General features: G+C 38.4%; 1 protein-coding gene across 1 annotated transcript in view; it reads left to right on the forward strand.

Moving 5' to 3' along the window:
• LOC103802757 (S1 RNA-binding domain-containing protein 1-like) overlaps nt 1-14,943 on the forward strand; it is a 75,552-nt gene extending 60,609 nt beyond the window's left edge. The window contains exons 15-17 of the mRNA XM_009075279.1: nt 10,000-10,082; nt 12,249-12,363; nt 14,819-14,943. Coding sequence (XP_009073527.1) covers nt 10,000-10,082; nt 12,249-12,363; nt 14,819-14,943 — 323 coding nt within the window. The remainder of the gene's footprint in view (nt 1-9,999; nt 10,083-12,248; nt 12,364-14,818) is intronic.
• Nucleotides 14,944-15,311: the final 368 nt, after the last annotated feature.

Here is a 15,311-nt window from a genome sequence, read left to right on the forward strand (position 1 = left end):
GGGCTTGTCTAATGCAACAGCTCCAAGAAATGCTCATTTTCCTCTTGGGCATGAAGGACTAGGATCCTCTATCAAGACCACTTAGTTGTGTCACCCAGTCAGGAAAGCAACAGATGGAGATAAAATGTTCTCCAGAGCTACTTTTTTGCAAAGATTTGGAAAACAAACAGGGCAAGCATGTGCATCATGCTGCATGCAGAGTTATGATCCAGTATAGAAACTGTGTTGCTTCTAAGGGATGTTTTTTGAGGATAAAGAAGAATCTGAGAGAGCAAAAGGTCATGCAGCACAGCTTGCTTTAGCATTGTCAAATCCCATCTGCTTGTCTCCTCTCCACAGGGCAGAACACATTGCATTATTGTACACTCAAAGTTCAGCACACCACTTGCACTTTTCCTTGCAAAAGAAAGCCTTGTAGGCTTTGGGGGCTTGTTAGGACTTTCAGACTGTTATGCTACAGGGTTTTATCCCTGGGGTCCTGTTAGAGACATACAGTTCAGAGCTGTCATGCTAGCCAGCAAGTAGAAGGTAGAGATTGGAAAAAATGTAATTTCTTTTGACTTTATCTTAAGGAAAGTAAAACAATTTGATGATTAGATGTGTGGGACATAGTGCCTGGATGTCTACTTGAGCTAATTTCTTCATCTTCTTAAAAGAGCACTACTCCCCCTTGGCTACTCAGGAGAGAAGGTCATTTTTCAAAAACTCTATTGGTTTATATAGTCTTACAGTTAAACCATTCGCACTGCTGTCTAAGTGGAAGCTTTCCTCTACAGCTACTTGTAGAGGATTGGTGAAAGTTCCACAAGCTTTTAGAAAGGAAAGTTAAGTGCTCAATTCTTAAGCATGAAAACATTTTGTCAGCCCATGCTGGGTTGTATGCAATTACAGCAGTACAAAATTTCATCTTTCATCTGTTGTTCTGTAGCATATAAAAATGAGTTTAGTTATACTGTTGGAAGGGTGAAGAACATAGAGAACCACAGTGTGATGATGACCATGCCGTGGTTAGAAGCAAAATGGATGGCAAACAGCACTAATACATTAAAGGTGGAACCATATTAATGATAGTAATATTAATGAACTAAAATAATATTAATAATTCTTAATTTAACAAGAGGGTCTCTTTACTTTTAACACCATAGGACCCAGTTCCTAATAATGAGCAGAAGCTCATCTCAAGGTGTGGGCTAGGCTCTACAGTTTAAACAGAAGTTAGAGGAAATCTGGACATTACTTGAAAAAACAGCCCTTAACTGCAGATGGTCTGGAAGCAACTGAGCCTTCTGCAGTTGTCCATGGACATGTGTGCCTGCATCAGGGCACTGAGAAAGAGGAAAAAATGGGCTTGAATTGCCCCAAACCACTGGCACAGTACTGAATGGGTTGTTACACAGCTGTTAGATATGTTTGTATTTTCTTGTTGTTCTAGACAAGAATTTAATGTTTTTCAATCTCTGGAAACTTCATGATATGTGTGAGAGATGGTACATAATCACTAACATGCTGCTTATCAGCACTGTATTTTCTCTGAAGGTGTAGAGCACAGTAGTATGTTGGACTAGAGGAGTTTGATCTGTAAGATCAAGACCAATGAAGATTCCCCCAGGCCTTGTTACAGAATTAAAACAGGGGATTATTTAGAGCCAGGTGAAAGCTCTTCTGTCTAGCTGTTTTGGACCAGTATTTAAGCTATGCTAAGAGAGCTCTGTGTGTGTGTATGGCTTTTAACTGAGCATCATTCTCTGTACATGTGTTCATGTTTGCACCTGATGTGTAATCTTTGCATGCTTTGTGGAAAGATACCATGTTCACCTTGCCTTCCTCTCATTTGCCTATTTCTGATATCCCAGATGGATCTGAGTTCAGCAGATGGACTTGGCCTTTTATTTACAGAGCATCAGTTTTTATGCTTCTGAACAAACTGAAAATACCCCATCAGTTCTGTCTAAAAGCAATCTCCAGAAGCTGAGCACTAGTCCAGGCTCTGGTAAAGCCAGTTTCCCTTAGTATAAAACAGCTATGAAAACCATTTACTTCCCTCCCACTGGATGGAACAATGTGCATGTGTGTGTCTGTGTATTTTCCTTCAAAAGGCTGTGTTGCTTCTTTGAAGTGTGGAGCCAGGGGAACAATGTGTATCAGGATCCTCTTCAATTCAAGGATTTTTGGTTTCCTTTTGATATTGTGGTATGATGTGTTACTCGCCAAAACTCCTTTTCTTAATATATGGCACAGGAATGGACATTTTGAGCACTTATGAAAGGTTAATATTTATTGTTCCTACAAATGACTAACTCTTTCAGATACACATGGCTAGCTCTTCTGAGATTAGAACTTCAAGTAACTTTTTTATTTTTAATAGTAGCAGTAATCAGTGGCATGGTGTTGCAGTTAGTACCAGCAGTGTGAGTGTGAAAAGGATACTGATATCATCTACCTTTTAAGCTGAACAGATGGGGAAAGATTTTTTTTTTTTCCTGAGTGTATACCATCTTGTAAGACTAACTCATTTCCATCGCAGAAAAATCACATCAGGCTTCAATTAAATGATTGTCTCCCATCTCATTTTGGATAAAAATTGGTACTATTCTGTGATACAGGAATTACTAATACTTGAGAAGAGTGGTTTTGAGTGTTTTGAAGAAAAAATTCTGACTTAAAAAAGCTGCATTGTAATAGTCACTTATTGAGGTTTTCTCTTCAAATGTATTTCTAACTTTCTCATTGTATTCAAGCCATTTCTTTTAAAGATTTTTCTAGTAAAAAAGTAGAACATTGTCATTCATTATTTCATTAATCTTAGGCAAGTAACAGATTATCAGTTTTATGGAGTTGAAAGTAAACTAAAATGTAACCTTTTTAAAACAAAATCCTGCTCACTTGCCACAGAAGAACTTTGGATGAAATGCAGCTGTTGAGCAGTTGCTTAAAATAAATTGCATACTTTAAACTCACCAAGAAGATATATGAGGATTCAAAACTGTGTCACAAATTCTGACCTACTGAGAAAGAATGCTTAATGAAAAGACTACTGTACGTTTCACTGTATCCTTTGCAGGGAGGGTGAAATTCAGGTCAACAGGATAGAAAGCTTCCAGGACACAGGAAACCTGAACAATCGATCACTGAGTAAACATTATTGCAGATACTTATGCAGAATAATTGATCTTGAACACAATAATAGGCTTTATAAAAGGATTTAAGTAAGTTGTAATGTTTCCATATCTCCTCTGGTGTGATATATTGACATGAATTATGTATGCATTTGTGAGTTAGTCTCCGATTACTCTAATATATAATCTTTTATTTCATTGATATTGAAGTTCCAACCCAGACTATTAAGGTGCAAAGGTTAGTTTAAAATAGGAGGGAGGATGAGTTACTTGGATGTTATAGTAGCATATCTCAGCAAGAATGAAATTCTGAGGTTTTATAATAAAAATACAGAACGTTCTCATGACAAAATCGAACTAATCATAGCCTAAGAGCTTGTGGTTGTCATGTATTTATTTGGAAAACATTTGTAAAACCATCCACTGCCTTCACATCTGGAAGCTTCACATTGTTTGAAAGCATAAAATAAATGCTCCCACTCATGTGAGGTAGCTAAGCTGTCACAGTTATTGACTGCGACACATTTTTATCCTTATGTGAATATGTGTGTTTAAAGAAAGGAATGCCATCAACTTGGACTTTTGGCCAAATATGTTTTTCTGCTTACAGTGGCAAGAAATATTTGAATGCCACTGTAACTGAAATAAATTGCATTTTTTTCATTCTTCTACTCATAAGCATTCTTCATTTTCACTCTTACCTAAGGCATTAAGCTTTTGCTTTATGTTTTGGCTCTTATACTGGGCAGTGCAAAAGGAGAACATTTCAATATGCAGTTGTCTGAACAGAGAAGGTGGCAGCCTGTCCCCAAAGTGGGCACAATAGTTGAAACCATAACAAATTTTATCTAGTTGACAAGATTTCTAGCTGTCCTTCCTCTCTAAATAGTGTGCATGTCTGATTTGGGCCTTAATGGTTGCTTTAGACCTGTTCCATTACTGAAGCGAGGCAGGTAGCCTAAGAAGTTAGCACTAGTCCTGCTTTTTTAGAGCTGGCAGCTGACATGGCCCTTGCATAGATACCATCTAAAGAAATAGTTGGAAGGCTGCCTTATTGGTTTTGCCCCTCACTGTTGGGAGTGGACAGTTTTTTCCACCTTTAGTCTGAAAAGATTTAGTCTGAAAACTTATCAGTATTCCTGAGTGAAAACTCTCCCTTTTCATTCCTGTGGAAAAATTATATCACTTGCTGCAGAAAGTACTAGAGAAACAAAGTTAGGTGATGTGTACATGTGAGTAAAATAGTCTTACTTTTAAATTAGTCAATTTGAAATTAAGAGAGATTTAATCTTTTTAAGACAGGAGTAGCCAGATAATTAGGTGTCTTTGCAGATTCATGAGGGTACATCTGCTCATTAGCCATCAGAAACAACACATTTTAATATAATTCCTTACTTTCTATGAAGATCAGACACTGAGACTGACATGAGTTGTGCAAGCAACTCTTGTGGAGGATTTTTGCCCGCCAAACTGGCATCTTTGTCACTGACAGACAAACATACTTTGCTGTCTGGTGCGTTTGTCAGCCAACTGAAGACTGGAGTGAATTGAGACTTCCAAGCAGTTACATTGCTTTTCTTACAAAATGGCAGAAAATGTCCTAATGCCAAGACAGGATTACAGTAAATATGCTTTCTGTAACCTTCTTCATTTTTTATTGCATTTGGATGTGAAGTTCATCTACACTGAAGTCGGAAGATCACCTAGACCATCCTGTCATCCCAAGTGTTAAAATTTTACATAAATTTGCTGCCAGGGGCCACAGATGTTATTGTCATTCCAAGTATCGCTGTAATATTTTCTTCTCAATTCACAACTTGAAGCTTTGCATCTATCAGGTGTACAATTCTGGTGGTGATTTTCTAATAGGGGATCATGTCATCCTGATCTTCATACCCTGTTTAATATTGAATAGAGGTTTTTTCACATTTTACTTAGACTAGCATATTTTCAGAATGTCATCTCAAATTTTTGATGTTTGACCATGCTAATAACTTTTGAGAAATCCTATTTTCTGTTTTTTCCCTGCATTCCATTATATAATTTATTCTGTATTTGCCTGAGCAAAAGTGAGGAATAACTTAATACCTGCAGAAGTGAGAATGCATTACTGGTTTCATTGTTGGACTGCTCAAAATGCATGATTTTTAGTAATTTCTGAAATTTACTTTAAGCATATAAGCAAGTAGTGGGCAATACCCATATTAATGTAAAATAGTTGAATATGAAAAACAAATTTTATAGTCCTGATTTAATTTTTAAGGGGAAAATGTCAGACCATCAGGGTTTACTGTCTCTGATTCATGGTAGTAAACCTTGCACTTCTGCAGAGCCCTCATGATTTGGGTAACACTCTGCTAGTATATTAAGAGTCCAACCACGTTGATCAATTGGCCAGAGTAGAGCTTCACTACCCCTGAAAAGATTCATCTATTGCAGTGTGCTGCAGCTCTAACAAAGAAAAAGTGGCTATGTCTGTGCAAGAGGCAGTAGATGCTAATCTTGACTGAATTTCTGCCTAGAGAGAATGTGGCCAACTCTTGCCTTTTCCCTACTGTGCTCTCTTTGATTTCTTTAATTTGAAAAGTTCTGGAGTAAAATTGTGGCTTTAGCGGGAATTATGCAGGTCAGCTATCCTGCTGGTATTGGCCATAGGAGCTGCATCCCTTAAATCGTAAAGCTGACTGTTAGTTGATCTTTGCGCTTCGATACTGTAACTATTAGGCCTGATCCAGGAAAGCACTTAAATGTCTATGTAACTTTATGCGTGTGAATAGTTTTGCTAGTTCCGGTGGGAATACTGACATGCATCTGTGCTGAAGTGCTTTGCTGGATCAGGTCCTACGCCTCCGCTGGAAGCCTCCTAGGGATATGACAGCATTGTCAACCAAGCTATTATGACAAGAGTCTAAATTTTACTTTTTAATTGAAGGTTCCCCAGAGAAGGGTATGCTTGGAAAGTTCCTATATCAACCTGTCTGTATAGTTGTCTATTTTCAAAAGATTTAATGAAAGGAGATGTGGACAGTGAGAGATATTTGCTCTCAGCTTATCTAAAATGTAACTTTTGAAGTGTGTTTTGCCATTAGATGGAACTAAAGGAAAATCTCTAAAACACTGTATAGCTATTAAACAACTTGAGTTTAAGAAAGCTTACTGAAGGACAAGTATAGCACCTGTGCATAGGCATTCATGCATTCAGAAGAAATACTTAGTGGTAAATGTTTCCCAGTTTGGGTCAATTCTGCTTTCACTGGTGTTTTGTTTCACTTTTGTTTGTTAGGTGGCAGGTGATGGGTACCACTAGTATTTCAAAGTAATTAATATGAATTATTGTTAGAGGGAAGCGTTGCTGCCGTAAGCTATACTTGTGAAAGTGGTAACTGGTGTACTTGCACCGGTTAACCTTTTGTGAACTTATTTTGTTTTGCTTTTGACAAGAAGGTATATGTGATTGCCTTTGAATTCAGAACTTTTCTATCAGAGAAGCAGGTATATCAGATGTCACCGGCACAGTGCTTTCTGAGCCTAGCTAGCAAACTGCCATTGTCAGCATGTTGAAATGGATAATAAAGGATATGAAAAGTCTCGCATGGCTGAGCAGTGGATTTCATGTTAACTATTCATTTAGCAGTGCCATTCTTTAGAAGCAAAATCTTTAGTGCAGCATTTAATTGATAGACTTTGCAGTTGTGGTTTGAGGAGCCTGCATTGACAATAAATGTTAGCTCTGGCTACTGTGTTGTCTTCAAGTATTCATGTTTAGTCAAGTTCTTTTCTGAAATGCTGTGATGTCTTTAACATTGCAGTAGTGGTGGTTGTTATTTAAATTAGAGCTGCAAAGGTGGTTAAGAATCTGGGCACCTCTCATACAAGGAGAAACCAAGTGAACTGGGAATGCTCAGCCTGGAGGAGAGGAGGATCAGGGATCTTACAAATGGGTATAAATACCTGATGGAAGGGAATGAAGGGAGAAGCAAACTCTTCTCAGTAGTGCCCACTCTTAGGACAAGAGACACTGGACACTGATAGGAACACAGCAAATTCAGTATGTACTCAAGAAAGCACTTGTCTACTGTCAGGGTGGTCAAACACTGGAATGGATTGACCAGACAGGTTGTGGAGTCTCCATGCAACAGGATGTGATCTGGGGGACCCTGCTGTAGCTGACCCTGTTTCAGCAAGGGTGTTAGACAGGAAAGCATGTGTTCTCAAGAGATATCTCCAGGATCAACACTTCTGTGATTCAGTAAAAGGGCTTTATGTACGTATATGGAGATACTTCCAATTTTCTTATTTAAACAATATGTGTGTGTTGTTGACTAAACCACCGTGCAGATCCGTATTTACTCCTGACTCCTGTCTTTTCTTCCTCTAACCCTCTCTTGATTTGTTTAAAATGTCTTTAAATGTAAAATAAATCTTAGGAAATGTCTGTTGAAATGACGAAAGCCCTGTAGGGTTGATTCTGAACACAGCTTTTAAAGGACCACAGCTTTATTCTGTTCCACCCCATTTCTCTTATTCTTGCACAAGTGCATGTGGTGGGAAAAGCAGCCTTGGTAATAAAGTCTAGCATTGGTATGTTGGGCTTTTTTAATTTGTATGGGGTTTTTGTTTTGATTTTAAGTTGTGGGGTTTTTTTGTTGAGGGAGGGGCTTGGGAGGGTTTTGTTTGTTTGGGGTTTTTTTCTTTAGTATTTTGGGTTTTGTGGGATTCTTGGTTTCAGGGTTTTATTTGGTTGGGTTTTTTTAAGACATTTGGTCCATATTTGGAAAGACTTTTGGAGTACCTCTAGACACTTCTCTTCTTCATCAGTGTTTACTTCACTAGGTAGAATGAGTGTTCTAAGAGCTGTTAAACCAGTTAATCTGTTTTGCCTTTACTCAGGAGAGTAAAACATTTATAATACTGGTTGAGGGTTTACCATATGTGGGAGGAAGCACAGTTGCAAATACTGAATACAACTCAGTATCTGCAGAATCAGACCAAGCTGGAGAATTGGCAGTTGCAAATATACTTTTTGTTGTGATATTTTGATAAGCAAAGGATTTATCAGTAAATACAGGCTTCAAAAATGCAATCTTGTGGACTGAGAAGACTAAAGGTTCTTCCCATGTTCTCTTAATGGCATCAGAAATGTTGGAAATTGCTTTAGTTTTTCTAAATGTGGTTATAATGATGACAGATTGCAAATTGATGTGTCTTGGTATGCAGCAAAGTCCAAGAACCATGTTCAAAGTGAACACTGAATTTTATGGTTGAATTAGATAAATATGTGTAAGTATATAATATATACCTTAGGGAATCCTATATTAGATAAGTCTGTGAACAGTTACCCCATTACTTTTTAAAATGTTTGTTTCTACATATCTGTGATTTAAGGTTAAAGGTTCTAACAGAGCTTAATTTTAAATATTACCTATGCTTTTAGTATGGATACAAGGGAAGAAAATCATAGAATCATCAAGGTTGGAGGAGACCTCTAAGATCATTGAGTCCAACCATTATCCTGCCATATCCTTCAGCACCAGATCAGATGCCTCTTAAACACTTCCAGGGATGATGACTCCACCACCTCCTTGGGCAATCTATTCTAGTGCCTGACTACCCTAACAGTGAAAAAAAGTTTCCTTACATCTAATCTGAATCTTCCCTCTCTCAGCGTATGACCATTTCCTCTAGTCCTCTCACTGCAGGCATGGCAGAAGAGACCATCCCTCATCTCTCTACAACCCCCTTTCAGGTAGTTGTAGAGAGCCATGAGGTCACCCCTGAGCCTCTTCTCAAGGCTAAACAAACCCAACTCCCTCAGCCCTTCCTCATAGGACATGTGTTTTACACCTTTTATGAGCCGTGTTGCCCTTCCCTGGACTCACTCCAGTGCCTCAATGTCCTTTTAACTGTGAGGGGCCCAAAAATGAACACAGCACTCGAGGTGTGGCCTCACCAATGCCGAGTACAGGGGGATGATCACTTCCTTAGTCCTGGTCACACTATTCTTGATACAGGCCAAGATGCCATTGGCCTTCCTGGTCACCTGTGCACACTGTTGGCTCATATTGAGCCCCTGTTGACCAACACTCCCAAGTCCCTTTCTGACAAACAACACTTGAGCCACTCCACTGCTACCCTGTAGTACTGCATGAGGTTGTTGTGCCCCAAGTGCAGGACCTGACACTTCACCTTATTGACCCTCCTGCAGTTGTCCTCAGCCCACTGATAAGTCAGTCCAGGTCTCTCTGTAGAGCTTTCCTACCCTCAGGCAGATCAGCACTCCCACCCAACCTTGTGTAATCTGCAAGTTTGCTGAGGATGCACTCAATCCCCACATCTAGATCACCACTAAAGATGATAAATAGGACTGATCCCAGTACTGAGCCCTGGGGATCACCACTAGTGACTGGACACCAATTGGACTTAGCTCCATTAACCACAACTCTCTGGGTCTGGCCATCCAGCCTGCTTTTACCCATTGAAGAGTCCACCCATCCAGGCCACAAGCAACCAGTTTATATAGAAGTATTCTGTGGGAGACAGTGTCAAATGCCTTACTGAAATCCAGATAGACATATATAGTGCATGCAGTTTTATTTAAGTCTGTGGCTTGAAAAACTCTTTAAACATCACAATTACAGTTTGCAGTCTCCTTAAGTCTTTGCTTGAATTATTCAAATAGAAAATTTGATTAATGTACATGTGATGTCCTGTGTCTAACAAGGAAAAAGGATTCCACTATACTATTGATTATTTCCAGGTTTTAAAAGAAATTAAACATGTAGAAGATGTAAAAAAAAAAAAAAAAAAAAAAAAAGCAAAAGCAATTACATTATTCTGTTATTTCAGATAAAATCCATCACTGTTTTCTAATTTTGTTTTTCAGTTTCCATAGCTAGACGAGTCCAAGACCCATTAGCTGAGCTAGTGAAAATTGAGCCCAAACACATAGGAGTTGGAATGTATCAGGTAAGATAATACATATCATTTAATCTAAGTAATTTATCATGATACAGAGTGAAACCAAAATGCTGCTTTATAGTTGTCAACTAGTTACATCTCCTTTAAAAGACATTTGTAGAGTTGATAGAATGGTAGTAAATACTTAAAGTCATAAACTGCCTCTTGTCTTAATCCCTACTTCTAATGATTGAGGTTGAGACTCTGAAATGGCTGTAGCCAGATGTATAGTCTATTAAAAAAATCAGACAGGTAACCTGATATGTAAAGCTTTCTCTTTTTTTTGGGTATTGTTACAGCAATAGGGTTTTAGGTCTTTGTGTAAAATACAATGAGATATTGATCATCCATTTAGAAGCCATTAATTTGTACTATTAGGTGCATTTCTTCTTAGAAGTTTGTAATAAAAGCATTTGTTTTGAAGTTTTTAATTTACTAAAGCTGAATTGGAAAATGTTTGACAATTCTGGTTTTTTATACATTTTTGTAGATTATTTCTGAAAAGTAACTTTCACCTTCAAAGTCTCTTTACAAAGAGTATTGTATTGAGAAGTGATACATCAGTTATTGTCATTTTATAGCATATTGGCATTGATTCAGGAAAGCATTTATGCATGTGCTTAAGTCCCACCAAACAGAGAAAAAAAAAACCCAAGAATTGTCATGTGATTTTCTCTCTATTTTTGAAACTATAGTAAATTTAAAAGACTGGAGCAGAATTCAGAACAGAACTCATGCAACTATCTGAATTTGTTCTTTCAGGTTAGCTCATGAGAGTTAATGAGATACAATGCAATTAGCAGCCTAGAATCCTTTGCTGCTGCTGCTAAAAGTGGCCTGACAAAGAAAAGGTGCTATGAAAAATTTCCAAGAAATGTATATCCTGTTTTGTTTTTAAAGAACAGGTGAACATTTTAGTGAGTTAAAGTAGCACTTAGAACTGCTTTTGTAAGCCCTGCTTGTATTGCCACAGATGATAAAATGTTCTCATGTTGCTTGCTAACTGTTACCTTATTGGTAAACCTAGCTTATCTAATTAATCTTTCAGCATGAACTATACCATAGTTTTTGAGGAAAATTAGATTGAAGAGCTGAAATACTGTACATTTCTTTCAGATATGTATCCAGATTTCAGTAAAAATGTGCTGTAATGGTGTCAGCTATTAATCAGAGAGTGATCATTTGGCAAAAAGAGCAGCTTCAATCTGAAATATAGTTGCTTTCCTTACTTGTGCAGACCCTCTGCTCTTATTTATAACAGTAGCAGCAATATGTTGAAACAACATTAATGAAAAGTGATACAGATTTTTCTTCATCCTTCTTTAAGGAAAAAACTATTTTACAACGAAAGACCCCAGAAATTCTATGTCAGTACTTAGAGATTTGGTTGACTTTTTTACACAAAATTTGAACAAAATCAATTCCAAAATGAAATATTTTACTATTTGAAGTATACTGTGAATTCTTAAGTATTGGGAACTTGCATTGGTGTGTCTAGAACGTATTGATTTAGATGCACACCGTCTCCTATGGCCCACATGCACATTGTAAAAACATGCATCTAAAGCATAAAGACATGGCATTTGGTGGTGGTTATGTGGTTTTCGGAGCATGATACTATGAGATGAGTGTTGCAATTAACATATTGCAGCAGTTCACTACAGTCTCAGAGACCAAAGCTGGCATCATTTATGTTATGCTGATAATCTGATAGAGCAAGGTCAATACAACTTTCCTGACCCTTTCAGAGAAGCTTCTTGGGCCACTGCAGGTGTGTTGCAACTAAATGCCCATCTGCATTATTTGTTCATGTCCAAATTGGTTATATGAAAAATTGCAGAGAAACAATTCCTAAAAGCCTGGTAGAGGTGGACGTCAAATATTGTTCGTTTCCAGCTGTCTGCATTTTAAGTCTTGTGGTTTGAATAAATCCTCTGAGGTGGATACAGGTCCTGTCAGAATTCTTAAAGGCTACGGAAGTTATAACATGCTCGTTCAAAGATACAGAAATTTCTGAAGCACTAGATCTTTATGTGATACTATTGAAAGCAAATTTTCACTCTTGAAAGTAAAGTTAGAAGGTCTGCTGCCCTCTTGGCATGACAGCTCCCTTGTAGCAGGGGAGGGGCAGGGAGGAGAAGAGGAATTAAGCTTTTATGTCTTGTCTCCCTTCAGAGAGAACAGTCACTTGCTGGCGTCTCAGAAAGCAGGCATAGAAAAAAGCTGTTGTGTTATACAGGGAGTCCCAGAGTAATAGCTGATATAATCCCTCAGATAAAGAGTATATCAGGTACAGAATTTTATAATATCCAAGACAATTTGAAAGGTTTTATTACATTTTAATTTATAATCTGGTTGCTGGCTGTAGCTTTCTATTAATTTCTGGGATGAAATATGCAGTGCGCAGTCCAGATCAGAAATATAACAGGCTTTTCACAGAAGAGGTTGCTTTCTTAACCTACTGTAACTCTAAACCTAGCATTTAAATACGACCTTTCCTTTCTTAAACACACTGAAATGGATATTTAAGAATCTGACAAATCCAGGTTTTGGCTTTCTTGTCCTGAAGGAGACAGCGATTAGTCTTTAGGCAGAGGCAGGCTGAGACTGTGCTGCTGCCGATAACTGTAGCTGTGTAGCACAAGCAGGGTGATGGTTTCTTGAGGGAAGCATGCTCACTGTATGTTGACCAAAGTGTAAACTCCCTGGACAGGTGGTCCGCTCACTGTGTGTTGACCTATGTGAAGTGTAAACTCCCTGGACAGGTGGTCCTGCCTTTTTCTTCTACTCCAGCCCAAGTACCCCAATCCTTCTGTGGTGCTGACAATGGCTGTGATGTCCTGGGTTAGCGTAAGGGAGGGGCCGCAACACGCAACTTGGTGAGGAGTGGAGTGGGGCTGCTGCCTTTGCAGCAGTCTGATTGACTTGGGTGTTGACCTATGTGAAGTGTAAACTCCCTGGACAGGTGGTCCTGCCTTTTTCTTCTACTCCAGCCCAAGTACCCCAATCCTTCTGTGGTGCTGACAATGGCTGTGATGTCCTGGGTTAGCGTAAGGGAGGGGCCGCAACACGCAACTTGGTGAGGAGTGGAGTGGGGCTGCTGCCTTTGCAGCAGTCTGATTGACTTGGGACATTGCCTCTCTTTCAGTTTAGAATAGCCAGAGGTCCCAAACTATGCTACTTTGAAAGGCAGTGGCAATAATGTCCATGTTTTCTCAGAGGTTGAAGTGAGAGTGTGGTGAAGCAGAACGTGCCTGACAAAGGCTGTAGCTTTTGTAATGGGACTGTGGTACAGGAACATTGTGTGTTCAGCTGAGTGACCTGCTTGGGCAGGAGCTGCTGCTGCTATCAGCAATGATTGCAATGCTACAGGAAACTCAAGTGGTCATGTGTTAAATCTGCTGCTAAGAATATGAGCTTGCTCAAAGTCTGTGGAGTGTGTGCACCTCCAACAGTGCTGTGTAAAGAGGCTGCATCTTCTGTAGCTGCGATTTCCATGTGATTACAACTTCATATGCATGTTTGTAAGAATACTTGTGTTTTCTAGTTTGTCTAGTGCAAGTTTTCCAAGCAAATCTACTCATCTGGGTGTGGATAATTTGAATACAGAAATAGGAGTTTCCAGGTAGCAGGAGATCTGTGTAAACTGAGCTCCATCAGCCTGGGTTTGTGTTTACTTATTTCAGATGAAAAAGAATTTGAAACTTGTACTTGACCACCTGCTTTTATTCTCATTTCAAGTTATGATTCTGTGTTTGTGTACTGCCAAGAAAATCAGGTTTGTCAGAGAAAAATAAACAGGGCCCGGATCTCCTAACAGGTATTTCCTTAAACAAAGAGAAGCACAACCTGATTTATTAGGGCCTCTCTCCGACTAAATTCCAGTTGCCTAGAGGTCCTTGTCTTCCTTCATCTTTATCTCATTAGGAAAATTGTTCTTTCCTTCCAGACAGGAACCTAGCCAAAATTAATTTATCACCTTCAGGCCATATTACTATGATTTCTTCTGTAGTTGAACGTGAAGATGATGCCCAGACTCTCTCTGATACAGAATATGTTTGCCTTGCCACCTCCCCGTGCCAGTTCAAAGCTAAGTTCCTACCCAGGAAGAAGCAGTTAGTGGCTCAAGACTTTATTGTGCTGTAAACTGAATTTTGGCTGATGAATTACCATTGCATTTGTAATGATCTTAGAAGATGTAGATAAGAGCTGAGAACAAAGCTGCTTCACAAAGAGTGTGGTTAGGGAATTGAATTTCAGAGCAAAGAAAATGAATACGAAATCAAAAAAATCCTTCCTCTCAAATAGAAACCCAACTTTTCATAGGTGAGTAAAACATCACTAGCATAAACTTTGTCCATCATAGTAAAGGGGGAGAATTACATTAATAGACTTCGAAAAAGTGAAAACCTGAATCTGTATTGTAAGGCAGAGAAAGGAGAAATAGTGCTAAGGGACTATGTTAAGTTTGGTTGGTCTTTTGATGTTCATTTGATGTACAAAATCCCTGGATGATAAAAAAAAACAAGGAACCTCTAGTGAAAGAGCTAGATGGAGCTCCAACTCATCTGTAACCTAAGAACAAAATATGTGGTCTGTGTTGAAGGATTAGAATTTTTGACAAATTATGTATAATATTAAAAAATGTGCACCATGTCTGATCTTGAAAAAGCAGCATCCTTACCTGGTCTTTATAATTTTTGGAGTGCAAAAATCTGTTAATAATATATTTTTGTGCATGGTAGTATCTCCACTGTTTAACACATTTGGAAAATTAGCATTCCAAAAGGATGTAAGAGGTAATATATGTAGTTCTGTAACCTCTGAAGTGGGAGGATGCTTGATTACAGAGGTATCTGGAACATTTTGAGTGAAATAAATAAAATCTGTAAACAATACTCCTAAGTAAGCATTCCTTCAAGAACAAAAATGGTCAGGCTAATTCTTTGTTTGTTTTCTATATAATCCTGGAAGGTCCTGATCAAAGGAGGGTTCAATAAAGCCTCATCAGGATGCCCTAATAATAACTGAATTTGGAAATGCCTTTTTTGTTCCTCTTGTCTGTTTTCCTTCCCATATTCCTCTTGTTATTGAAGTGCATCAGTTTTGCATTTATTATTACCTGCAGGATGTTTTATTATATCAGGTGCAATTTGATATGCTTTTTATGCTTGAATTTTTTCCCCAAAAAAAGATGGGTATGTTTTGTTAAATGACAGGGAATGTTTTTAATCAGAT

The sequence above is a fragment of the Acanthisitta chloris genome, unplaced genomic scaffold, assembly GCF_000695815.1.
Source record: "Acanthisitta chloris isolate BGI_N310 unplaced genomic scaffold, ASM69581v1 scaffold9575, whole genome shotgun sequence".
In the NCBI taxonomy this organism is placed as follows: domain Eukaryota; kingdom Metazoa; phylum Chordata; class Aves; order Passeriformes; family Acanthisittidae; genus Acanthisitta; species Acanthisitta chloris.